The sequence below is a fragment of the Rhipicephalus microplus genome, chromosome 2 (assembly GCF_043290135.1).
Source record: "Rhipicephalus microplus isolate Deutch F79 chromosome 2, USDA_Rmic, whole genome shotgun sequence".
Taxonomy (NCBI): Eukaryota; Metazoa; Arthropoda; class Arachnida; order Ixodida; family Ixodidae; genus Rhipicephalus; species Rhipicephalus microplus.
The window spans coordinates 112,991,869-113,018,406 of record NC_134701.1 but is presented as its reverse complement, the minus strand read 5'-3'; the positions used below and the strand labels follow the sequence as shown (position 1 = coordinate 113,018,406).

General features: G+C 43.0%; 1 protein-coding gene across 2 annotated transcripts in view; it reads right to left on the bottom strand.

Annotated features, from left to right (window-relative positions):
- The window catches only part of LOC142796343 (venom metalloproteinase BumaMPs1-like), a 202,964-nt gene extending 176,891 nt beyond the window's left edge, over nucleotides 1-26,073 (bottom strand). For both annotated transcript variants that reach the window (XM_075886705.1, XM_075886706.1), the window contains exons 1-5: nucleotides 25,977-26,073; nucleotides 25,337-25,500; nucleotides 18,478-18,567; nucleotides 5,433-5,565; nucleotides 2,281-2,343 (exon numbers count right to left, since the gene is read on the bottom strand). In XM_075886705.1, the coding sequence (XP_075742820.1) occupies nucleotides 2,281-2,343; nucleotides 5,433-5,565; nucleotides 18,478-18,567; nucleotides 25,337-25,500; nucleotides 25,977-26,043 (517 nt within the window). In that variant the 5' untranslated portion in view covers nucleotides 26,044-26,073. The remainder of the gene's footprint in view (nucleotides 1-2,280; nucleotides 2,344-5,432; nucleotides 5,566-18,477; nucleotides 18,568-25,336; nucleotides 25,501-25,976) is intronic.
- Between the last annotated feature and the right edge of the window lie 465 nt (nucleotides 26,074-26,538).

Here is a 26,538-nt window from a genome sequence, read left to right as displayed (position 1 = left end):
GTTTACCAGCCAAAAAAAAAAAAACGAAGTTCTCGAATACATCGACTACTGTAATCAAGCAAATTGAATAGATGTACTCAGGCAAGTGCGAGTTACTAAAATCGAACAGCGCGCCAAACCAGAAACCACGTGACCAAAACCAACTTATGCTTGGTTTTTTGTGCGACGTCATTTTCGTGCAGCTCTGGCGTGTGGCACTGTCTACCACACTTTTTCACTGACGCCACGTGACACCGCATACAGTTGTATGCAGCACCGTCTTCAGCCACTTCCACTGCTGCATTGTTCGATCGATTCTTGCCCTCCGCCGACTGCCACCGACGTGATTGGTTCGCTGTTAGTTCACCGGAAGAATTTGGAGCCGTACTCAAATACGCAAGTATTGTTTTATTTTAGCTCAGTTTCAGTAACGTGATGTGAAATTCAAATGTTCTTTGCCTTGTGCTGATGACAGGTTCTGTTAGTCGAAGTACAGATCAATCAGAGGAGCCCCTGGCCACGCATGTGTTCGCGTTTGCACGTGTGTGCGCGTACTTGCGCGTAGAGTACTATTCTCCTCCTCTGTACTCCCTCCTCGTGTGCTGTTTCATTCACGCACTTGTCATTGTGTGCGTTTGTAGTTTTCCGTCGTGCCTGTTTGTTCATTCTCATTTCACCACACGTCGATGTGTTAGGTCGTTTGCTGTTGCGCGAGCATAGCTGTGCTTCACGCAACCACAAATCTCTTGTTTCAAATTCTGCTGCGTGATAACTGGGATACCTTGTATGTACATAAAGTAAAAACAATCCCGACATTCATTGTTTCACTTCTCAGCTGCAACCTAGCAGTTAAAAAGAGGTACCCCCACACACACACACACACACACACACACACACACACACACACACACACACACACACACACACACACACACACACACACACACACACACACACACGCAAACCAATGCTGCACAAGAGTTGAAAAAAACGCCAGGCCTGCGCGGAAGGCGCAGCACAGTCATAGCGATAGCTAGAATAGCAGCCTTTCCGAGCTTTATTTATACACTCATTAGGTAAGCACTGCAAGTACATACACTTGCCTGATACCCACAACGGCATTAATGTCAAAACGTTTAGGTTATAGCAGGGTAGCAGGCCGGCTTTGTGATGCTATTTTTCGTCATTCTTCCAAGAAGCGTGGTACCCACTAAACACTCGCACGAAATTTTGTGCCGAGTGTTCAAGCAGTGGCTGCAGACGATCAGGAATCATGCCTGAAGTAGGTGTGTGTTCCAGTTAACAGGTGAACAAAAACGAGCTCTTGTAATGGGTTAAAGCATTAAATGTCATCCCACTCCTTACCTATTTGCATTGTGCGACAACTGGTTGTTATTTCGCTGTTTGAAAACGCTTTAGAAGTCGTTATAACGCGATTAATTTCCCGACATTCAGCCTGCCTAAGTCAAGCTGGCTAACAAGCTTTAAGCAACGTTGTGGCTCAGTGGTAGATTACAAGGCTGTGACCCAGTGGAATCGGGTTCGAGCCCCACTGTGTCGTAAGTGTTCGTGCGATCTGGTTGCAAACCACGGCGTGGCGGTGACAGACAACTACGTCGCCACACGTGACCACAGTTTTGATCTCATGACTGCTTTCGCTGTAAAATAGTAGAGATATATAACGTGGCAAATATACGTAGGCATGCATTGCCAGCGAAGAGTTAGGCGCTCTCATCTATTTTCTTTTAGAAAAGTTGCTCTTGGCCTGGTTGGTCTCACTGTGTGAACGTATATTTGTAGCCAACAAGGTAATCCGGAAGGGAGGACGACACGGGCAGCCTATCCCGCAAATGTTTTCGGTATGCATACAACATATGTTGTAAAACAAAGCGTTAGGGTAAAAACCACTGTCACGTCTCATAGGGTGACCAACGCTTCAAAAACTTCTCTGAAGAGTGTAATTGTGTTGGGGTTTAGGCCATGCACGCTTTGCCCAACTTTCGAACATGAAATACTTGCAAACGATTACCATATTGTCGTCCTTGATTCCCCTGTGTGCGTCCGATTAGAAGCAAATATAACCTCTAACTCCGATCTATCGTTATAAAATGCGCGCACTTATGACACTATAGATGTTACAAACTATGCCACGAAGCAAGAGACCCATGCACGCGTGAGTGTAAGCACGGTTACTTTGACTCGAAACGAAGAAGAAATAGTGTTGCTGAAAACACTAGGGGATCTTGTTGGCAAATGTTGCAAGCTGATTTAAAGAACAGTTTAAAAAAGAGGCGTACTTACCTTTGTACCAGTCTATTCGGGCCTCCACTCCATAGTTTTCTGCAGTAATATTCGGTGGCATCGCTGCAGTGGTAAATAAGTTTTTTTATGTATTACGGTTTATAAAAGAAATCTGGTACAGAGAATCACCCTATTGCGAATGCTGCATTCACCTAATCACAGACGGCGGTGTTGCGTCTCTGTTGCAACGATGCGTCTAAACTCTCCTGCCAGGCTTCTTATTAAACGTGAATGATATTGCAGGTGGCCGCTTATACAGAGCGAACTTTTCTTGAATTTTCGAGAGAAAGAGAATAGATCGAGAGGCTCGGTTCTTTGATTTTATTGAAGCTGAATTGAGTTATCTAGTTAAATACATTTCTGAAATACAGCCTGACTACGCCCACTGCAAGACAAAGCTGCTCTCTAGTGTTCCAGCAGTCAACTTGGTCCTGTGCTTGCTGCTGCGACTTTAAACTTGCGAACCTTTTATTATCATCTGCTCATCTAACTTTCTGTCTTCCCTTCACCCGCAAACCTTGTAATCAAGTATGTGATTCCAAGAAAAGTAAATTTAGTCCGTTCTAACTAGAGGTGTTCTTGTCTTCGAGCTATATGCCCTGCCCATGACCTTACCCTCCTATTGATTTCAACTGCATAGTTTGATTATCACGTTCGACTATGCTTTTTACTGTGATTTTTCAATGTATAAGCCCCTAAGTGGTAGAAATGTGTCAGTCGTGGACAGAAAACTATGATCATCATAAACCGGAACACGCCCCCTTCGTTATCTACTTCAGAGTTCACTTAGCTTCCAAAACACATTCACCCCTGTTTCTGCACGAGATGCAAATATTCTGATGGTTGAGCGAATAAGTACAGACGTAAAAAGTAAACAAAAAAACATGAAAAAGAAAACTAAATAAACATGAAACGGAAAATAATTTTTCATAAGGCGAGGTTTTAGCCAGCGTGCACATGATCCAAATGCAAGTGTATTAACCACTACGTTATCAAGGCACACTGAATAGGCATAGCATAGCCTTGTATAGTACTGTACAGCAAGAGGTCGAAGAGTAAAGTGAATGTAATCAGAAGGAGACTGAAGAGGAACGTGAGTGAGACAGCTTAGAAAAAATGGAAGCAAAGACAAATAGAAAATAAAGCAGATGAGGGAGATAACCAAAGAAAAAGAAGTAAAAAGTGTGAGAGAAATAGAAAGGGTGAGAAAGTTAAGCGCAAAGAACGACAAAGAAAGCTAAGGTGTGCAAAATAAGATAAAAAGCAGGGAAAAACAAAGAATTGTAGATGCAGAAAACATTAGATAAAAAACATAAACAAGAAGGAGATGGACGGAAAAGAAAAAAGTATACAAAAGAACTAAACGAAATAAAGAAGTAAAAATCTGTAAAACTGTAACATAAATAAAAAGACAGAGCTTTGAAACGGTCTACAGCTTCAGTCAATGTTATCATTGCACCTTCCGTACCAGCTATGCAACCTTCTATTTTGTTTGTAGGATAAATCAGGAAGTATGAACAAGAATTATGAAAACGATCTATACAAGCGATACTGCAAAGGTACGTGGAATCCTGGAATTCGTCTGTTTTCTGTAAACTAGAAAACATAGAAAGGTAACGTTCACTGAACGCGGCTCATCTAGGGGCCGCAGTGTCTTATATTATGGTTCAAACAAATGAGGATGTTTGTAGAGCACCTGTAACCGCCCACAAAAAAAGTGCCAGAAAAAGTGTTCACGGGGAGCTTAAAATAACCACAGTGTTTTGCATAGATGGCAATTTTTGGTTCAGAGAAATGCGCGCTACAAGATTCATATTAGAGGTATTACTCCGCATTCATATGCACAACGGAAAAATAGAATATTTACCCTATGTGAAAATGGCAGAATCATCAATATCGTATTCGCTTTGAAATTACCTCAGGTGTTTGAATATTTCCGAGCACTGCACTACGGCGTGTCTCATATTTATATGGTGGTTTTGGGACGTTAAAACTCGCAAATCAATTATATTGTCTTTCCATTAAACTGACACTTCAGAAGTGTGATCGCAAGGCCAGTATTGTGATGCTGACCTACGCACTAGCAAAAATGGCTTTTTGTTTGGATCCTATATAAAAAGCTGGCGTACTTTTACTGCGCACACATAAATATGTTGCTTACATTCCTAATTTAACTACTAATAGCAACATTGTCGCGTGTCCGAGTACAAGATCAGTGTTGTTTTAAAAGCCTTTATTTTTGTGACAGGCGAATACAACCGTATTTCTACTGCTTTTTCACATTGAAGTAAACCTAGTACAGTACTGTAGTAAAACTAGTAGTAAATCACATGAGTCCAACAGACCTTTGGGTCAGTGAAAATGTAAGGGTTCAGAACAGTAGTTTTAACTATATTTCTGTGAAAGCAACGTAACTTGAAACATAGTAAAGTGCATGACAGATGACGTTTTCAGTTGGTTGATCTGAACCTACAACTGTTGTCCTACCGACAAGAAGCTGTTTTTGTGAAATATAATTATATTCAATTTGCGTTGCAACTACTGCGTAACAGTCAAAGACAGCACTTCATGGCCCCTATACTTTTCCGAACCGTATTTTACAATGAGTTTGTTTGTTTTAAATTCGCATACAAACGAGACCTTCTAAAGAAACTCAACTGTCGTACATACAGTTGTATGCATCAATCTATGGAACATTGTTCAACATTTTTTCCAGAATGAGTTTTCGTACCTGTCTGCTAGACTTCATTTTTGTCTTTGTCGCTACGTTGTTCTGCTGGCACACTCAGTCATTACAAGCACTTTGCAAAATGTACTAAAGCAGGCTGCGTACTCTTGCTGCAGACTTGTCTCTCGGTATCCGTACATTGCAATGCTAAAATTCACTCACGCTATCAAAGAGCCAACAACTCAAAAGCATATTTAGTTACGACGTACGTAACACCAACACTAAATGAACAGGGAAAGTATATCTTGTTTCAAGCCAAAATTATCAAATAGCTATTCCTCAACTCCTAAACGGATTGGCTACAGGATGCATATGAACATATGAGGTCTCTGCTTAAATATAACTTTCTGGGTATATTTAAATAATGAGTTGAACGTCTGAGTAGTGTGGATATTCGGATGGGTAGGGAATGAATTCTACTTACAGTATTCAGTGTTCAGAAGTTTTTTAATCTCTTGGTCAGGAATTTCATACAGCTCATGAGCTATTCGTCCATCCAGTGATCTCTCCATGCCTTCCAAAGGTTTGATGCGTAACGTGTCGCCGAGGACGCCTTCCTAAATAGAATAGCACTCTTTAGCATATACCCACTCAGGCAGTGATAAACTAGAGCACGAGACACCCCACACAGAATCTGACTAAGATTCTTGATAAGTGATACGCATTAAAAGGTTTGTTACAGGAAACCTATGTAGTAATTCCAGCCTTGCCTAATACAGTCGTGGTGAATATCTCTCATTCGACCCCCTACCCCGCTGGTGTAGTAGCTAAGGCACTCTGCTGCTGACCCGGAGGTCACGGGATCTATATCGGGCCCCGTGATGGCTTCATTTTAGATGAAGACGAGAACGCTGTGGACCCGTGCGCTCAGGTTTGGGTGCACTTTATTGAACCCCGGGAGGTCAAAATTTCGGATCGCTTCAATACGTCGTGTTTCAAAATTATAGAGTGTTTTTGGACGTTGAACCTAACTAATCAATCACCAATATCCCATTGAAGGAAACTCTGGGTAGCAGGTGAAGCAGTGAAGGGGTTGCCTTAAACTCACGTTCATCATGGGCACTTTGGTCGGATGTTAACGCGTCTTGCAAATGGAGCATGCCATGAATTTGCTGTAGTTTTGTAGCTGTTACGCATCGTGAACTCTTGGAGCACGCCTTGACAGTTCATCGCCACGAAACGCGACAGCATGTGTGTTCAGCGCGCGTCTGCAGAATCTCGTTTCCTTATTCCATCTCATGATAGCTGAGAGTGTGTAAAGTGGATTGAATTAAATTGGATAAACTTTTATTTGGTCCTCCAAAACACAGATTACTGTGTTTTGGGCCACTACCTTGTTAGGACAAAGATTCCGAGCTCTTCAGCCGCCTCGCGGTGTTGATGGAAAGCCCAGAGCTGATCTGCCAAGGACGAGCTGCGGATTTTCGCCTCCTATCTGGCGGAGCTTGGTGATGTTCTATAAATGAATGAATTTGGTGTAATGCCAGAGCATATGTTCTAATTAAGCTATTTACCCACAATGTGGGCAAATGTTTCTATAGGTCAGGGTACATGATGTGTAACACTTTCAAAGTAGTGTACATCCGCGTTTGCAAAACCTTAATGTAAGTGCTTGAGGCCAAGTTGGATTTTTGTGAGGTGGAGCGAAAATTTTGTCTGGGCAGGTAGAAATTTTTAGTGAGCTCGTTATACGTTGTGAGAATTTCCCGGCTATCACCTTCACCAGTAAAACGCATGCCCGCGGAGGTTGATTTGGAGAGAGCTCGCACCGCCTTGTGTGCTGCTTCATTAAACTGGGAGGGAAGTCGTCGATTTGTCCAAGGTGAGCTGGGACTCAATTCGGAAGATGATGCGTAATGTCCTTGCCATGTAGTACTCTCAGCGTTTGTTTTTAGACCATTTTCTTTGCGAAACCCCGCAGTGTTGTCATGAAATCACTGTAGACGACTTCAATGTAATCTATCTTGAGTGCCAAGGCGATGGCCACCTGTTCTACAATGATTGGGGCTTTTGTCCTAACCGTCGTTGAATTGACGACACGGCCAGCCCCATCGACCACCCCTGCCATAAAAGCTCTTTCATTGGGGTAGGAAGCTGCGTCAACAAATATAACCCCTCTTTCCTCGTTTGAGATTTGACGAGGTATAGCGCTAGCCCTCGCTACTCTTCTTCTGACGTTGTGTTCTGGATGCATGCTTCGTGGTATAAATTCTCCCTTATGTTGTCGGGGATACTATCGTACTTGAGTCTAATCGTCATTGGGTGCTGGCCCAGCTCCTGCAATAACATTCTCCCCGGCATTGTTGTGGATAACCTTGCAAACTTTGCTCGCTCTTGCACTTCTCCTATTTTTTGGAGCGTGTTGTAAATGCCAAGCTCAAGTAGACGCTCGGTGCTGGTGTGTATAGGTAGACTCCGGACCTACTTGATAATTTTTCTGATGAGCCTATTCAGTTTCTTGAACTCTGTCCTAGACCACTTGTTCATTGCTGCCTTGTACGTGAAGGGGCTTAGAACAGACTCATACATCAAGCGGGAGAGGTTGTCTCCTTGAGCCCATTTCTTTGTGGGGCGCTCTGCGTGTGAGGTGCGCCGCACTGTCTGTTTTTCAAGTAAACTTGGCTATAGAGTTGCTGTTAGCGCTGGCAGACTCTATCAACATACCCAGGACTTTGATGGATCCCACCCTCAGGATGGCAACCCCTTCATTTGTGCGGAGGTGGATGTCTATCTGGTTTAACGGCCTCCTGGGCTTTGGTCTCCGGCGTGTAGTCCAATACATTAAATGTTATGGCTTGCACAATGAGCACTTCAGCCCAGAAGAATGAAGGTACGCTTCTACGGTGTCAATCGCCTCTTGGAGGGTGATTGACACCGTAGAATCTGCCCCTCACTATTTCTCTGTGCACCAGATGGTGATGTGATCTGCGTAGATGTTGTGCTTCAATACTTCGAGGCTCGATAACTTTTTGACAGTTCAATCATGACAATGTTGGACAGCGTTGGTGCAATCACTGCCTCTTGCGGTGTTCCCTTGCTTCTATCTCGATTGCTGCGGTCTCGATATCTGCGATCATCATCATGGCTTTGCGTTCAGTAAGAAAAGATCATACGTAGTTATAGAAGGCTTTCCCCAGACGAAGCTTGGAAATTGATTTGAGTATGGATGAGTGGTGGATGTTGTCGAACGCTTTTTTTCTAGATATAGGTACAGAATGGCTCTCATGTCTCTGGTTTTATTGTCGATGACCTGGTGTTTCATAAGCTTCATTGGGTCTTGTGTGAATTGCCCTGCCTTGAATCTAACAATATTGTGTGTATAGATGTCCTTATCTTCCAAGCACTTGTTTATCCTGTGCAGTATGGCATGTTCTGCAACCTTGCCAATACATGATGTCAAGGATATCGGCCTCATGTTGTACAAGTTGGGGGCTTTTTTGGCTTAGAAATAAGAATTGTGTTGGCCAGCTTTTACTGCTCTGGCACGCTGTCTTCTCTCCAAGCTGCATTCATCATATCTTTCAGGGTCTCAACCGAATCGTCATCAACATTACGAAGGGCCTTGCTTGATATACCGTGCGGGCCGGGGGCCGACCTGCCGTTGAGATCATGCAAGGCTCTTCGATTCTCCTCGATGTCAATGTCGCTTTCAACACCTGAATTGGGTGTGACCTCGTACTGTCTTTGTCTGGACTTGATGTCATTGATGCATCACTGGCTTCTGCAGCTGCTCGCGATCTTTTCCAACGTCTGCGTCTGACGGCGTATGGCACAGAGAACCTGTTCTTTTACTCTTTGTCTGCAGTGGTTTGGTGACCATCGCACAGCCTGTGCCTTGAATTGCACTGGTGCAACTTATCTGGATTCTTGATCTCGCAGGCTCTGCAGAGTGTTTCAGCTGGGTTCGAACAGACTGCAAACTGATGTTGCAGCTTTCCACCGACGTTGCAAATGTCATTGTTTTTGCGGTAAAGGGAGCACTGCAAAAGTAAAGATTCATATCAAACGAATCTCGGCACTTTGTGTCCTTCGAATGCTATGATGATTGTCCCAGTGTCCCCAATTTTCCCGGCCTGCAGCACGAGCGGGTTATTTGCGTTCACAATCTTTCGAGTCACAATGTTTTGAGTATCCCTTACCGGGGTCCCGTGAATCCTTCCTTTACAAGTATCGTGGGGTGCCGTGGCGTACGTGGTAACATCAAACTTTGTGCCTGCAATGTCAATTTTCTTGACCTTGAGGTATCTTGAAGCTCTGTCCTGATCTGGAGTGCATGTCACCATAATATCCTACTGTAAGTTGGAACAGATTATGTCCTGCATGGCCTCTTCTTCTTTGACGCCAACTGCCAATACTATTGCATCTGACCCAGCTCCAGCGCAAATTCTCGCGATATATAATCCTGCACGTGGTCATAGCACAATTTTTCTAAATTCCTTGGGCAGTGGCGGCATGTGTCCACCTCGCACGATCGTGTGCTTGGTGTCATGTCTACTACGAATGGCTTGAGCGCCTCCCCCAACGCCATCCCTGGTCGAGCCTTTGGCAGCGGGAATGCCAACCGCGGCAAGTTTATTCCTTGGGCGTCTCACTTTTGTTTCCTTCCAACCCTTGTCTTCCGTGCAACCCTCTGCAGAGATGTCCTCTCCATCTACTTGGCATTCCTTTCTCAGTTGCCGCTCCTGAAACGCGCAGAGTGTTGAGTCTTGATGGCGCCGTGCTGGCACATTGGCGGCAATCGCCTTCTTGGTGAGGTTTAAAACATGCGATGGCGTGGCCGTGTAAAATATTTAAAAAATGGTTTAAAAGTCCACTCACCGGCCCCAAGATGGTATCTACTGATTTCTTGAGTTCTTAGGCGCATGATGTGACTGAACACTCGGCGACGAACTTGTGGGTTCCAGGGCAAAGCATTCTTGAAAGCAACAGATGATTTTCGCGCGTCCGCACTGTCTCTTTTCAACATCTCTGTGTAAAGGATAGACGCCACAGTCTCTGACACAGCTGCTTACGCAGGTAGAAACGCGCTGACGCTTGATATAGTTTTGGATGTGCTTGGGCCAGCTTATATGTGGTTCTAGTTTATTTACTTATTTATTTGAATATACTGCAGCCCTAATGCAGGGCTATAGCAGGAAAGACATCCGGGTAGCCAACCGGATGTTTTTCTGGTTAACCTCCCTGCCTTCTTCCTTTTTGTTGCTTCCTCCATCTTTACCTATTTTCTAAATGGGCAATACCGTCGTCAATGAAATTTCGTAATGATAGTGAACGAATACTGCCCGGTAAGGAATTCCTGAGGTCTATAGTACGTTGAAAAAAAAAACTAATTTTGAATGTGTTAGTACGAGCAAATAAATACTTTATTGTCAAGATGTGGTAGCTGCGGGTGCAAGCTGGCCTTGTTCACTCTAGGCCAGCTGTTGCAAATGTGCAGTAAGGGTGGTTACGCACACTGGTAAAGCTTCACTATAAGCTGTTTTGCATCAAAAGGTTTTCAAGTTAGCGACTACAATTCTTCTATGCGCCGTCGTCCTAACTCTTTAGCTTATTCCTCAATTTCTCCGTAATGTGCGTCTGTAACTTGTGCATTCCTTGCACGTGATGTTGCTAACAGCTGGGAGTGATATTTATTACGTATTGTCAATATAAAAAATCCAAGACAGTAGTGAGCTTTCGCACATTATTCCAGTAGAATTTTTTCTGTGACGAAAGAAAGAATCGTAGACAAGACAAGCTGTAGAGAAGGAACGTTATAGTTGGCGCCACTTCGACCAAGATTGTGTGGCAATGGCTGTTCATTGCAACATCCCAGGGTTTGAACAATGCCAAGTGGCTGTTATATAGGCTACAGTTGAATAACGGATGATGGTGTCGCTTTTTTCAACTTACCTCGTGGTATTCGAAACAGTTTATGCCGTAAGTGTAGCTACCAAATATTTTGCGGGAATGATTTTATTCCACGCCACCAGCCTACGTAGACACGGCCCACTCGGAGAGTTACTTTTTTGTTGAAACACAAGATTTGCATCTAAGTCACGTCTACTGCATGCCGGACTTACTTATATTTGTACCTACCTAAGTATGGTTCAATTAAGGAGGATTAAAGAATTGCTCGAGTGGAAATCAATGTCTAGAAATGAAGCGAAGCGTCTGGAAAGATGGCAACCGTGGCGGCCATCTTACTGGGGGCATGATAAAATATCACAGTTCATAAAATAAGAACAGAACGTTTCACTCACACGTCTAACGATTGCAATGCGGAAACTTTTTTGGGTCACATAGTGCTCCAAGTGTGTCCTATTGTTACTAGTTTTCCTTAGTGAGCCTCTAATTGGAGGCAAAGTTCTTGAGAAATTCAGTTAGCCATACTGATTTCTGTGTGTTCTTTTTTCTGGAACAACTGTCTTTTGTTGTAGAACAAACTTGGCATTTAGATAACAAATCAAAGCCACTTGATCTTCAAGTGGGTGCTGCCAGAAAAGAGCACATTTCAGTCAACTTGGCAGTGGCAAAAGCTGGCTTCACTTCGGCTGGCAAGGCGTTGTGGAAGCCTTCACTTCAGCAATTTTTCCAAATCCTCCTTTGATTCAATACAGCAAGTGATTAATTATTGCACCTTCATGAACGTTAACGCCGGATAAGTTCAAGGCACCTGCTCTAGTATCCGGTTTAAACAAGCTGAGACGCGATAATTCGGGACACCTATCTTTTGGTCAAGCTGCATGCACTTGCAATACAACGTCGTTGTCTCTTTATAGTGACTGCATATTATTACATGAACCACGGTTGTATGACATAACGATGACGAAAATGGACGCATTTTACTAAAAGCAAAACTGTCATCACAGTGTGACTAGTCAAGCGTTTGTTTCAAACAGGCTACCACAATACCTTGTGCTTACAAAAGCCAGGTATCATTCCTCGTCACAACAAAATGCTGCCAGGTGGTTGCTGACATGGCGCACTAAGAAGCGCGTTATTGTGGCATGTGATACTAGCAGAGGCTCAGAGTGAAACGAGACGTTCCAAGAACTCGACGATCTACGACGTACGATGCGGGGCGCAATAACTGCTCGTATGAACACTAACACTCGAAGAACGTTTCCAGTTGGGAACACACGTCATGCTTCTTGTTCCGTTGTACTGTTTATATTCAACTCATAAACCATTCATTCTACGTCTCATTTACCTCTCATACAACATAATTGTTCCTATCCGCCATATTAAATGAACAAAGCCACCAGACCTGCGCGAATCATGCAGCATAGTCAAAGCGAAAGCTGATAAAGCAGCCTTTCAGAGCCTCCCTTGGAATACCTGCTACAAGAAGGAAACCCATTATGCAATGAAATATATATTTTTTGTCGTATGTAAACATTACCTGTGCCATCTTTTGACATTCTTCTGAGAAGCTTCGTTGCCACTACACACCACACTTGCAAGCACTTTTGGGTGTAGTGGTGGACAATAAAGAAGAATTAGGCCTTGGCCAATCCCACAGGGGGGGTGTGAGTTATGCTTTTGGGGCCATCAACATCAGCATCATCACCAGAAGCGGCAGCTTTTGTAATGAGCTCACATTCGATGATTCATTCACTACACAATTCACATTGTGTGGCGCCTGGTTCTTCTTTTGCTCTTCTTAAACACTCAAATATTGATATGAACGCGATTCTTTTCCCAAAATCAAACCTGCCTAAGGCCACTTTGCTACGCAATTTGAAGCATCGGCATTGCTTTCTTCTAGAATGCTCGGCTGGCAGGCACGGGATCCAGCTCTGAATACCGTGGTGTTAGCATTGTTATTTAGCTAGTTTTTTTTCTCATTTCGCGTGATAGTGCTCACGGACACTGACGGTGGTGGTGGACCACTAAGGCGCATGCCACGCATGTTGCGTTGTCATAATTGCTTTCGCTGTAACATTTTAAAGACGATAGTGTTTTTGGGGACCTTCGACGCAGAAATTTTGGTCTGGCTGTCTCTACATTTCTCGGTTGGTTCACTCCTAATGATACTATAAACGGCACCAAAGTGGCAAAACAATACTCCAAATGGCCGACCCTATCCGCAGTGCCCACCAATATTGCTCAAGGTCCGGCGTTCATTCTTGTGTGATTGTCAATAAAATTAACTACTGCGCATATCTGAGGCACTACACAACACGTAATAATATGTATGTGTATTTTTTACTAGAAAGGGCGTACATGAGTAATTCTAAGGAGTGTAGTATTCATCACGCTGCGCTTATTACGCAACGATTGCACTAAAAGGCAAGAGCTTCCAACGCTTTGCTAAGACGACATGGTGGTGGCACCTGCCCGTCGCCTCGCGTTCTACACCTTATAACATAAGAGACGAGCGTACAGGCCAGGATAACTGCCAGATAGCGCTCATGTCCCGCGTGTGACGTGACTTTATGCGCTCGTTCGACTCAGCTGCATGCTCGAAATGCTCTACCGTAGTACCTCCAGAATACAATTCAACAATTGTTTTTGCGCAGAACATCAAATACATGTTTTGTTCACTCTCTCAAGACGCAAGACTATTGTCTTTCGACGACATTTGCAGTCTAACATACAGATACGCGAACAATTTTTTAATTGCCTTCGCTGGTTATGGCCAACGCCCTCACGACATCCTCAACATTCCGAAATTGTGAGGTTAAATTTTAATCCCGCCAGTCGAAAGAGGCCATACGAGTCTTCTGCAAGACTGAAAAACCTTTGTGAGCTCTACCGAGTAATAGAGTGCCTTAGGAAAGTGCTGCGGAAGTGTTGAAAACGGGAGCGTACAAAATTCTTTTGTCGTTCAGCCGGAAAGCCCCACCAAGGTGCTCTTCTTGTTACGGCACTGGACTGCTAACACGAAGGTGGCGGGACGAAATCCCTGCTGTGACGGCTGCGATTCCGATGAACGCGATAATGTTTTGAGGAACGAGTACTTAGACTTAAGAGCAGAGTAAAAAAAAAACCCAGGAGGTTGGAAATTCCCGAGCCCTAAACTATGGCGAATCTCACCTTGTGTTGCTTTTCCAACGTTACAACACGTCTGCATTATTATGGGTAATATTTTATTATTATAATTATTATTATTATTATTATTATTATTATTAATATTCGTTTCGCCTGAACGCTGTATATTTATGACGAATCTCTGCCTTCAGTGTCACAAAACTGACGGATTCTCATCGACTTCTCGCAATATTCGCTTACCGACCATTCTCTAAGGTGATAGCTTTTTTTTGGAGCACGTGGTGTGGCGACAACCTAAGTCCACCGATAAATTGCTTGTCTTCTTTGCCTGTTTTGTTGCTATTAAACAAAGTTGGAATGCGGCATGTGTCTTAGGCTGTTATCGAAAAAGTTCTTGCAGTATATGTCTGTGCGTTCGTAACAAAATATGACGCAATAAAAGTGCAATTGCTATCAGTAAAGTTTTATTTTAAACAACCTCTGTTAAGGCGGTTAAATACCATTTCATTAGTCATTTTTACGCCCAACTGCACTTGTCATGTGCGGTAGGGCTGCGCACTTTCACACAGGTTACAACGATCATGTACGTGCCAGCATTTGACAAGAAGGAGTTATAAGACAGGCGGCTTCAATATTTGCACGCAGGATTTTTGTGCACGTGGGGACAGTAAGTACGTCTCTGTGGTAGCAAGACTACTGAATTTATGAATTCGTTGTTGCCCCCTGATGTCCCAAGATAGTGGAACACCAAGCCCTTCCATATAAGGACACTGTTCTAGTAGACGGAAGAAGATGTTTAGGAATGTAAAGGCTTCAGGCGCCTTCTTCTGCATTCGCCCTTGAGTCACTGTCTCTTTTAATAAAGCTAAAGTCTTGAATATATATGTTTAAACCGAGTGAACAGTCAGTTGGTTGGTCGGTTGGTTTGTCATTTCGCAAACCCGAAGGGGCGCAAACTAACCTGCTTGGAATTGAACAGCAAGCACACTCAAACCTTCGCCTCTCCCTCCTTGCCGCTGACTCACTCCTCAAAAATTTTATGGAGACAACTTCATACCTGACGTTTCACACCCCACATGTCGTATATGTGACTTCAGCCTGAATTTTTCATGGCGCACTTTTTGAGAAGAACAGCCCGCAAACTTTGACGACATATTCTGTGGCTGTCCTGTTGATTCTCAACGGAAGATATCACCCGCATTTAGAAGAATAAACACGCTTCTTGTAAGGCAGTCTGCACTCAAAGCTTTGCTGCGTTAACAGAGCTGCCATTTTCATAGTCCGGCTTGACCTTAACACGTACTCGAAATGTGAGGGACATGCGGTGGCCCAGGGCACGCAAAGTGTTTTAGCCTGCCTTACCAATAAAGTTTAGTTCCATCCGACATGATCGTATGTGTTCTATACACGAAAACACCCCTAACGAGGTGTGATGCCACTTGCTTTGCCTAAGTGTCGCCATCATATATGTTGAGTTACTTCTCTGAGAAAATAAAGGTTAACAGGCTATATTTAGCTTGACTTTTTTTCTTTCAAAAGATCAAAAGCCACCGTTGGTGGTTGAGTATGCTTCTCGATGGAACGAAGCCGAACTAAGTGTATAAAAATTCAGAAGAAAGTAGCACACAATTATTGTTAGGATAGTATATCTAACGCTACAGTGTTGAAGAGCTCGTTTCAACAAAATTCCGGCGTCAGTGTCGTTCGTTGTGATCGAACAATCGCCATCTTATGCGTGACCGATAACTCGAGCGATGTGTAAATAAAATATTGATAAAAAAATCCTGGGTCAGAATGAGAACCACTCCCGGTCGTTCGGGTGCGAGTGGGGTTGAATTCGGATCGTTTGCGTAGCAAGAGGATGTTTTTCCGCAGGGCCATGCGTCTGCTTAGAAATGCATTCAAGTTAGCTTTCATATTTACAAACACGCGTGCAGTATAAAATGCTTCACAATGCAACAAGAAATAGTGCAGAAATAATGCGTGGTACAAGCGCCCATTGTCAGCGGGCGTCAGAATATGGGATTATCATAACGGCTTCGTGTATAAAGCCGGTCACCTTTTACAAAAAGTGCACACGCTATTGCACCTATTTTCTTAAGGCCACGTAGTAGGTGCAAGGCAAATTCTAAAAAGGTTTCATGCGTTGAAGCTTTGAAGTGTAATTTAAAAAAAAGAATATCAGAATCGCGTTCAACCCTAAAAGGCAATATAACAGGAAGCAGTAATTGGAACAGAAAAAATGCCTGGCTTTATACACAATGGTTGCGTGATGTTTATCACCTTATTTTCAAATGCGAAGCATTTCTTAGTGAACTTTGTTGACTTTGAGCATCTATCTATCTATCTATCTATCTATCTATCTATCTATCTATCTATCTATCTATCTATCTATCTATCTATCTATCTATCTATCTATCTATCTATCTATCTATCTATCTATCTATCTATCTATCTATCTATCTATCTATCTGTCTGTCTGTCTATCTATCTATCTATCTATCTAGCCGCTTACGACTTTTAGCTCTCCTGGCCGTACCAACAATGGTATCAATGTTAAAATTGGCATAGCAAAACATGACTGTATGACAAACATAATTAACCAGTCATACCATTGATATAATTATTATATGTCATGATTGTCCTAATTTACATTTCATGGTCCTGCTCCTCTTGCGGTGGTTTTGTTCTCGTGACATTTTGCAAAACTGATATGGTATGACTTGACTGCATGGCGAACATAAGTAACAGATATTCAAGTGAAAATCTTGGCACGCATGTCATGATTTTCATGTTATGACAGCTCAAGACTACACGCCCTGCTCATGAATTGCTCGTGGTCGTTTCAATAGCCTCACATATACTAAATTGGCTATTACGAGACGTGAATGGATGATGAACGTACATGACTGGTGCAAACATCATAGTCATGATATTAGTGTCATGTAAGAACATGACAACAAAGTACGCTCATGAAGGCGGCACGACTCTTTTCCGTGCTACACGTATACGAAATTTGCTGTTACATGACGTGAAAAGGCAACGAAGGTAAATGCCACGTCCAAACATGATAATCATTATATGTGTGTCACGTAAAACACGACTACATGTTACGCTCATAGCGCGCTCGCAGCCGTTTTGCTGGCTTTAACTATAACAAATTTAGTATCAGGTAGCTTAAATAGACTACGAAGGTAAATGACACGTTCAAACATGATAATCATGATATGCGTGTCATATGTAAAGCATAACTACATGCTACACTCAAAGCTTCCTCATGGCCGTTTTGCTAGCTCCACATATCACGTCACCTGATGCTAAATTTTGTATCACGTGACATGAATGTACAACAAAAGTTAATGACACATCCAAACATAATAATCATGCACGGAATATTTTAAGCCCGGTTCGTAACATTATGTTGATATTAGACTGACATAACAACTTTTCTCTTTCGAGCTTCGAATATAATTGATCCACGCAGGACGTGGGATCTGACAATTTTTTTTCAACAACTCGGCTACGAGAATTCTCGGTTGAATGTCTGTCAGCTGATTGATTGTTTTATTGATTGATATGTGAGGTTTATTGTCTCCAAACCACTATATGGTTATCAGAGGTGCCGTAGTAGAGGACTCCGGAAATTTCGACCACCTTGGATTCTTTACCGTGCACCCAAGTATGAACACACAGGCATACAACATTTTTGCCTCTATCAAAAATGCAGCCGCCGCAGCTGGAATTCGATCCCGCAACCTGTGGGTCAGAAGCCGAAAACCATAGCCACTATACCACAGCGGCGGGGCAAGAGTGTGTCAACTATCCATTTATATGCTTATACTAACTACTGACCTCTGCAGAAAAATAGCAGTAATATATATATATATATGTATAAGCATTATTTGTTACTGCTATATATATATATATATATATATATATATATATATATATATATATATATATATATATATATATATATATATATATATATATATATATATATACTATGACCCATTTTACTCGGTTAATGTCAATCATGATTAAGTCTGCCTATAGTTCCTTGCTCAGATGTTTCCCAACACTTTGGAATTCATTTAGACGAACGCACATTACGCTTTCGAAGCAGACAAGAATATATAGAAAGGTACTTATTCTTACGCTACCTTGAAGTTATGTATCGCACGACTTGGATCTTTTTGCAGTGGCACACATTGTCTTGTCTTGCTTGCCGCATGCTACAAAGGAAGTTGCCTATAGGAGGTGTAACATCCGTACTTCCGGCTAATATTGCAGAGAGAAAGTGTAACATTAGAGTAAGAGCACCTGTGCTTATTCCTTGGCGGCCAAAGAGTTGTAAGATTGGTAAGAATATGCGAGTGTATAATCTATAGGATATAAGTTTCCTTTCTTGGCGCAGACAAATATTTGTCGTATTATACATTATTGTTTTCATGGCAAAATGAACTGTTTGCACTCTCCGAAATTGCACTTACTACACTCAAGCCATCCTCTTCAGTGACGTGTACAGCTGCCATCTGGTCACTGTCATCATATAGTGTTTTTTCCAGTTCGGCCCCGTGCATCTGAAACGAAAATTAATTCACATGCTATGGTCAGATTTACACATTTATTATTGTGCACAATTTTTCGAATGAGGCTTGCGGGAATAATGCTTGGGAAGCATTGCCTTATGAGGGCATAAGTGTTTAATGATGGCCTAAGAAACAATATAACAGGAAGCAGTAATTGGAACAGAAAAAATGCCTGGCTTTATACACAATGGTTGCGTGATGTTTATCGAGCTCTACTGCCTAAAAATTGTGGGGTCCTATCCTGCTGTGGCGGCTGCAGTTTTATTGAAACTAAACACGCTTGAAGCACGTGTACTTCATTTTAGGAGCCTGTTTTAGTTCGAATGAATATACCGGACTATTCCCAATGGTATATTCACTTAAGATGAAGTGATCACCCTGTTAAAAATCCTGGCGTGGTGGATTCTCGAATCGTTGTAAAATATGGTGGAAATTATAGCAGATATGGTGGAAGCTGTAGTGGTCATATTGGCTGATGACAGCGAGAATAGAAAAAAATGGTTGAAGATGGTGGTGGTGGTAGCGAGCTGGTGGTGACGACAGTTGAAAATTATGGCTGATAGTGGCGATTCAAAACGTGTTTGGTGGCTGCCTTGGTGCACAAGCTGCATGACGGTGGCGTGATGGAAGCTTGGTCGGTGATCGAGGCACAATGAAAAGCAGATGGTAGTATATGAAATCAATTATTTGCAGTATTTCACAATGGAATGCTCAGAAAATATGTTTACGGTTGAAAGAAACCAAAGCTGGTCACTGGACTTTCTACAACGTTTAATTTTATTCCTGTGGTGTCAACAACCCTTCAATATTTGTAAAGTGTAGAGTGCGGTCGTGAATGTTTACATTTCGTTCACGTATTTACATTAGCTTGACATGCGCGATGTGTTGACTTGTTGTGATGTTTAGAAATCTAGATGTGTCGCTGTCAACAGCGACAGTAAATGGGCTACATCACCACGCAGTTGTCGAGACATCAAGTAGTACCAGTTCGCAATGACCCCTTTCAACGGCAGAGCGGAGTACAGCCACGACCGCTAGGTAACAAAAAAAAACAAAGTGCGGCCTTCAGTGTCACATCGCCGTGAATGGGTGAGCACGTCTCGGCAGAGGTGACAGTTTCGGCCACTTTTTGGGCAAGGTGTTGATGGTGCACCCGTCAAAGTGGATGACACTTCGTGTTTAATGTGGTTTCGTGAAATCTGAGCGTGTCCGTGTGCTTTTTTGTGTGCTTTCTCGTCCTTTTTTGTGTGTGCAATTGTGGTGGGGCCAGTTCGCCTTATGTTTTCTGTGATCGAGTACAATTCTTTGGTGCGCGAGTGTGTGGCAGGCGGTTTTCAAGTGGTGTGACGCCGCGAAGCTATTTTGTGTCGCTCCGCAGCTGCAACACGAAAAGAGACACTACATTATAGCACAACACCTTGTATTTTACAGTTTCAAGAAACAAATCTGAAAGAGTATTACTCGTAACACAGCACTTATTTTTGTGACAAACTAGCGCTGAAGCAGGCGCGCACCGCCGCCTGCAGACGACAGCATTAAATCACTCTGCCCAAAGTTCTCTTCACAGACGTGCGCAACGGAACAAGAAAAGAAACATTAAAAGGCGCCCAGGCTGCGCCCTTACACTCTACATACGCGACAGCCAATCAGCACAGATGAGGAGAAATCGAGACATCGAAATGGGGCCTCTTTTGGGGGGCGAATGTTTTCGCAGACGAACCGGCAAGATGAAAGCCTTTTTTCTGGCTGCCGCGTGGTACGCGCAGTAGATTCAGTTGGAATGTTCGCGAAACCGTGACGGTTCTAACCGAGAGGTGTCGGAGGATGGAACGGGTGGGAAACATCAGCTAAAAAGTTGTGATATTTAAGCGGTATGAGTGAGTCGTGTATTACAGTCAGCCCATGTGAAAAAATCGAGTCATGACGCCGCTAGAGTACTTTGTTGAATAGTGTCGCCGGGATGACGACCAGAGCGGAAGTTTGGTTTGGAGTTTTCTTGAAGAAACATTTTCGAGACACGTTTGAAGATTAGTAGAGTACACACGTGTGGTTATTACTTGCGGCCGCTAAGTATTGTTGCGCAGTTTAGGATCTGTGAGATTGAATTCATAGCACGGTAAGTGTTTTACCATTGTTTTCGTTGTTTTAAATACCTTCTAACCGATTATGTGAGTTGTAATTGATATCTGCCGAGTGTGCAAGTTTGTGTGATGCCTTTGCTAGAAACACATGTTTTCTTTGTGTCGTTAACTCAAGCTTTTAAACTCTGTCCTTTGACATCAACCGGCGTTGTTAATGCACACAAGGAACCAACATTTAAGTTTGCGTCTTTTTGCAGTTCTTTACGGACGGCCAATACGTCGGCCCGTGGTATCTGCCCGGCAAGTGCCTCCCCAAGAACCGAATGTGTGACCATTTTAATTCAGGTAAGTCAAAAAGCAGCATTCACGGATAGTGTAGGGCCTATACTATACAACTTATTGGCCTTCCTAGAGCAACTTCTTCACAGAGATGATGTAATAGGTACTACTAATAACCATTGAGAATCGATTGTGTGATGTGCAACTACAAAACGCGTTACCACTACGGCGTGTCTCATAATCATATGGTGGTTTTGGAACGTTAAACCCCACAAATCAATCAAATCAACTAAAATGCGTTAAGTTCTACTGTGCCGCATAAAGAAGCATGTGAAAACGTTTCTCTTAGGAGGAGCAGTGGTGCCAGAGCGGGCGCGAAGTGAACTAGACCCCTGTCGCCTCTTCTGCGGCATGCAAATGGAAGGCTTAGTTGCATGGACACTTTCCTATGACCAGTCATGCAGGCCCTGAGCGAATTCAAAGAAACGAACCATGAGTGGAAACAGCTTGAGGTCATGCTGCGATATAGAAATAAATAAGAAGTCAAGACAATATGTACCTGTCGCTGCCGCTCATATGTAATGTACATTAGATCTATTGTACCAGCAATGCGATAACGCCAGAACTAGTTCGTTCATAAAACAGTTATGCAATTTTTTCATGCGGGGGGGTTCCTTCACAAGACGGCTTTTTGGTCACACTCGTTGAAACCGCACGTCATAATCCTATAGAAAACAATAAACCATAACATCGCACTACCTTCATATCACTTTGTCTTGAAAAATGATGAAGGAAGAAGTGGCCCACTGATAAACGAGCTGACCCACGTCATCCGTGAACTTTAAATGGCTTCGTGCAAAATTAAGCACATGTTATCACTGATTGCGGGACCTGGTATAAGATACAGCCTTTTTATATTAAACGTATAGTTTATTCTCATAGACTTCAAACAGCGCTTAAAGTCTCTCTTGTCTAAGGCCGTACGCCCATCCAGATGTTCCCGCCTGGTCTTAGCGGGTGACTTTCATGCTGCTCGCAACGCTTTGGGCTACTAGTACGACACTCATGAGGGGGAGGTCCTCTGGAGGAAGACAAACAGCAGAACATTGGGCTTGTAAGAGACATCGCGTTTATCATTACACTTGGTACTTCGTCAAGCCGGGACACGACACTGCACATTACCACTCACCGGAACCTAGTGGAATTCAAGTGGACTGACCTCAATCATTACATCCTGGCACTGCCCTATGAGTCTGACAGAAAGCAGCGCAAGGTAAGTCCCGAGTAAGCCGCTGAGACGAGTTGCACAAACATACAACATGTCTGAGAAGCTGCACCCTAAACGCTGGATGGCGCAGACTGGCGTCTACATCCCGACACTACTGCAACGGAGGTTAGCACAAACTTCACCATAGGGAATATGGGCACTGGACGGGTTCACCTACTCGATGCCCAACAGTTCATTATGATAAGGTTTTACCGCAGGCTTTGCATGAATATTGACGATGTCAAAAAAACATTAAAGTGCGCTGTAAGGTTTTTTCTGAACAGGAATACGACAAGATTCGCAAATTGTCACAGGAACAGATGCAGAGAACAAGACCCTAAGAAATTCTAAAGCACATTTTGAAGGAGTGCATCACCGAATCGAAGCAAAATGTACGTTGACTCACATAATAACTCAAGCAGATAGGCAAGAGTCTTCGGACAAGCAGGTAGTTGCCAAATCTGAAACGACAGTCACCCGGCTAACCCAGAGGTGGACGCGGACATCGGAAGTGAGAAGATGAGTCAGGCAATGCGCGAACTAAAGGCAAATCGGCAACGGGCTCAGGTAAGAAACTGATGAAAAGTTAGTGGAGCACCTGACGGATGTAAGCAACCAGACGTGAAGAAGTAGCAGTACCAGAGATGTAGGAGTGGCTGCTACCATCCACATCAACAAACTGAACAAATAACCCAGCCTCAACAAGCTATGACCATTTGCACTCTCCCTATTCGTTGGGTGGCCGAACACACGATCTATATAAGAGTTACTCTGCAACTAAAGGACCGTGTCATTAAGCCCTTTCGCCGCTACATAATAAGCGTCAGAAAGGGTCTCTTGACGCAAGAAGCCAAGATTATCATAAAACCTCCGCTTTTCAACTGCAAAAGAAGTTACTTGAGAGCGGTATAAAGACAACACTCGGAGAGAGTCATCGACAGCGCTCGCCACCACTTCGCGCTCAGTCAGGTATTGAGCCTCGGCCTTGCGGAACACTTATCTAGCTATGCAAGGTGATTCACAATGGACAGAGACATTATTCTCAATATGGGCACCTTTGCAGTGGAACCCGTAAGTCTTTGCTCGAATTGACGCTCTCTAGCTTAGTCTCATTTCGAAGCCTCTTAACCATCGCCTTGATCGGTCTGTTTAAAAACTATCCAATGTCAACGACGTTAGTCACATGACCCATGCAGACGACCCCTTCGTAAGGTGTACTGAACGGTGCGATGGACTAATCGACGCTGTTGTGCAGAAATTTGTTGAGTTCAGTTAGACAGCTAAAACTATGTGGTCTTCGCCGCTCGCAGCAGAAGTCACAAGTGCTGCTGTACAGGCCAAATCACAAAGGCTGCGGACTAAGGGGCTGGATACAAAAACACAAGTTTTAGAACTAGTGAGGCAAACTTCGTGCCCAGTGTGGCCTCTCTCTGAATTTCAAGATATGAATGTCGAAGAAAAGCGCTCCATTAATGCTAGGGCAACAGTATTTGCCAGAAAAACTAAGTGTGAGATCATATATACAAAAATGCTTGCAATGGGTAAGAGAAATTCGGGGAAAACAACCTCAACGAACTGCTCCGACACACAACGAGACTGGCCGATCGACAAGAGGACTCAGAGAAAAACCACCTGGTTAGGCTGAAATGATAATCAGAACACTGCTGCCTCAATTAACAAACTGGCGAAAATGTTTTACGTAGGACGGATTCAATAACCTCCGCCACACAGAACAGTAAGGAATCCTAAGGCTCTGAAACTTCGGCTAGTTCATGTTGAGGGGTGCCCTAACCTTGCGACATTGGACAAGAGTTTTTCTAAAATAGAGCCAACAAATGCATATTTCCTTCGCACAACTATAGCTAATCTAGGACATAAGTTCTTGTTCTGCCTAGGGTTACGGTATGGTAAAGTCATCACACCGTCTAAAAGGGAGCCTGCTTTGTACACTTTCGCAGACGAGCAAAAAATATGGGTTTGCCAACAGCTTCACGCTTGGCCCTCTGCTGCATCATGAGAGCGGCCCACAATGTGCTAAAGCATGTTGCAATGAAACACAACAAAGTTTATTCAATCATCTATCAAAATTTTTCAATAGCTTTGACTTGAAAGTTATCCGATTATTGCAGACGATCCGCGGAGTGCACCAAGTACCACGAATGTATGATGCAAAGAGCGAGAACCGCATTCGCAAGCAACCGACACGACCTCGGACCTTTAGAATGACAGGTGACTATCCACAATCCTATTATAATTGCTTAATAAAAGGCCTATACTTTATGGCGTTCTAAGAAGCTCTAAATTTTTAGTGCTTTTACTCGGCGAACGTAAACAATAAGCCTGCCAATGTGCTTGCTACGCTGTGATGAGCTTACAAACAGCTGCTGGCCCTTCTTCAAACATAAACTTTTTGTCACGTTTTGGTGTTTCTGGTGATGGTAAATGGGAAGGTACGACTTCAGAGCCATTGAAAACTTAAGACATGGGATTGATTGATATGTGGGGTTTAACGTCCCAAAACCACTATATGATTATGAGAGACGCCGTAGTGGAGGGCTCCGGAAATATAGACCACCTGGGGTTCTTTAACGTGCACCCAAATCTGAGCACACGGGCCTACAACATTTCCGCCTCCATCGGAAATGCAGCCGCCGCAGCCGGGATTCGAACCGGCGCCCTGCGGGTCAGCAGCCGAGTACCTTAGCCACTAGACCACCGCGGCGGGGCTTAAGACATGGGAGTATTGACCCACGGCCACGATACAAACCAAGTCTTGAATGGCAGAGATTGTGGCTTTTAGTCTGCTCTTATAGAAAATAAACGCTCCATTTACGAAGACGTCAAGACCATTAAAATAAAATGATTTTTTCACACATTCAATACCTCAGATTATAGTTGAAAGGAGCGGTTTGTCAAGTCTCTTGAAAGACAAAATAAGGAGCTTTTACTGTATTTTGATTTCTCGCTCAAACCCAACGCTTACATCAGAGTGTCCGCGAAAGTAGCTCTGAAGTGCTACATACACATTTCAACATTGCTGTTTTATGTTCATGGAAAAATGGCTCTATGAAAATGGTCAATCGAGCCCAATGAGTGCTTCTTAGACACATGAAGAAATGGCAAATATACTTACGTGATAAGATATGGGTTCTCCATCCTTAGTTGTGTGGACGAAAATTTCCTCCGAAAACACAGAGCTTTTTCGCAAGTTTAGCGTAATGTCTTCATTTATCTTTAGGATTTTTACGCTATCGTCCGATCGGCTTTGCAGCATCCTTGGATATACGATGACCTTGCCTGAAACGGCGTTTTCACCATCACATACCTCCATTGAAAATCAAGCAGTACCAGAAAACATTTCCTATGAGAAATAATCAATCTATCAGAATTCACTTCACGAGCTAAAAAAATCACATACGTATAACTCATTGACAAATTGTTAGAATCTACCACATAAAAGATCATTTACTGGTACTTCTCTTGTTGCACTGTATGATTTATTCAATGAAAATGTTTTCAATTCTGAGTTGCAACGAAATGTCATCTAAATATTACGTTTTATTATTGACGCGCAATTCACACGCTCCGCAATATTCATTACACATGAACTGCAAGGACGTAAAAACAGATAAAGTTGATGACAGTGTTCTGACTTCACTGGAGAGTATATGTAACAGTGTTATTACCGTACTATTGTTTATTGAGGACAGTGGAAAGTTATAAAGCTAACTAACAGACCAGTTATGACTGAATCCAGTGAGTAAATATATTACCTTTTGTTGCACATATAGAAGCGACGATAAGAGTAAAGCGCCACAAACTACCAGTGCCACAATCCATTGTGATCGCAGTTAAAGCGGTGAAATGTCCCTGTCGTGGCGACATGAGCTTTTATAGCGTATATAAGAGATGTTCTATCATATCAGGTAAATAACAAGGCGACACCGTCATGTTGACCTGTATGTATGCGATTAGGTACTTGGACAGTAATATGAAGGCATCAGTTAACCTTCAAACCTGTTTGGAGGAACACCATTTAACATGACATCTATAAATATGACATTTTTTATCTCGACGAGGCAACATAACGGGGACGGACCGATCAATTCTAATTGAAAAGGTGCAGTTTAGTCATAACTGCAAAACAGTACTAAACCTGGGATATACTTAACTTCATAGCGCTAAAGGACACTTTTGACAGAAGTTGCGGCGTCAGCGTCGGCATGGGTATCGTTAGTTGTGGGCAAAAAATTATTTTTTGCATGACTGAAAAATTGAAAAAAGCATTAAATAATGATAAAATCTTTTTGTCCGAGTCAGAATCAAACCAAGCTG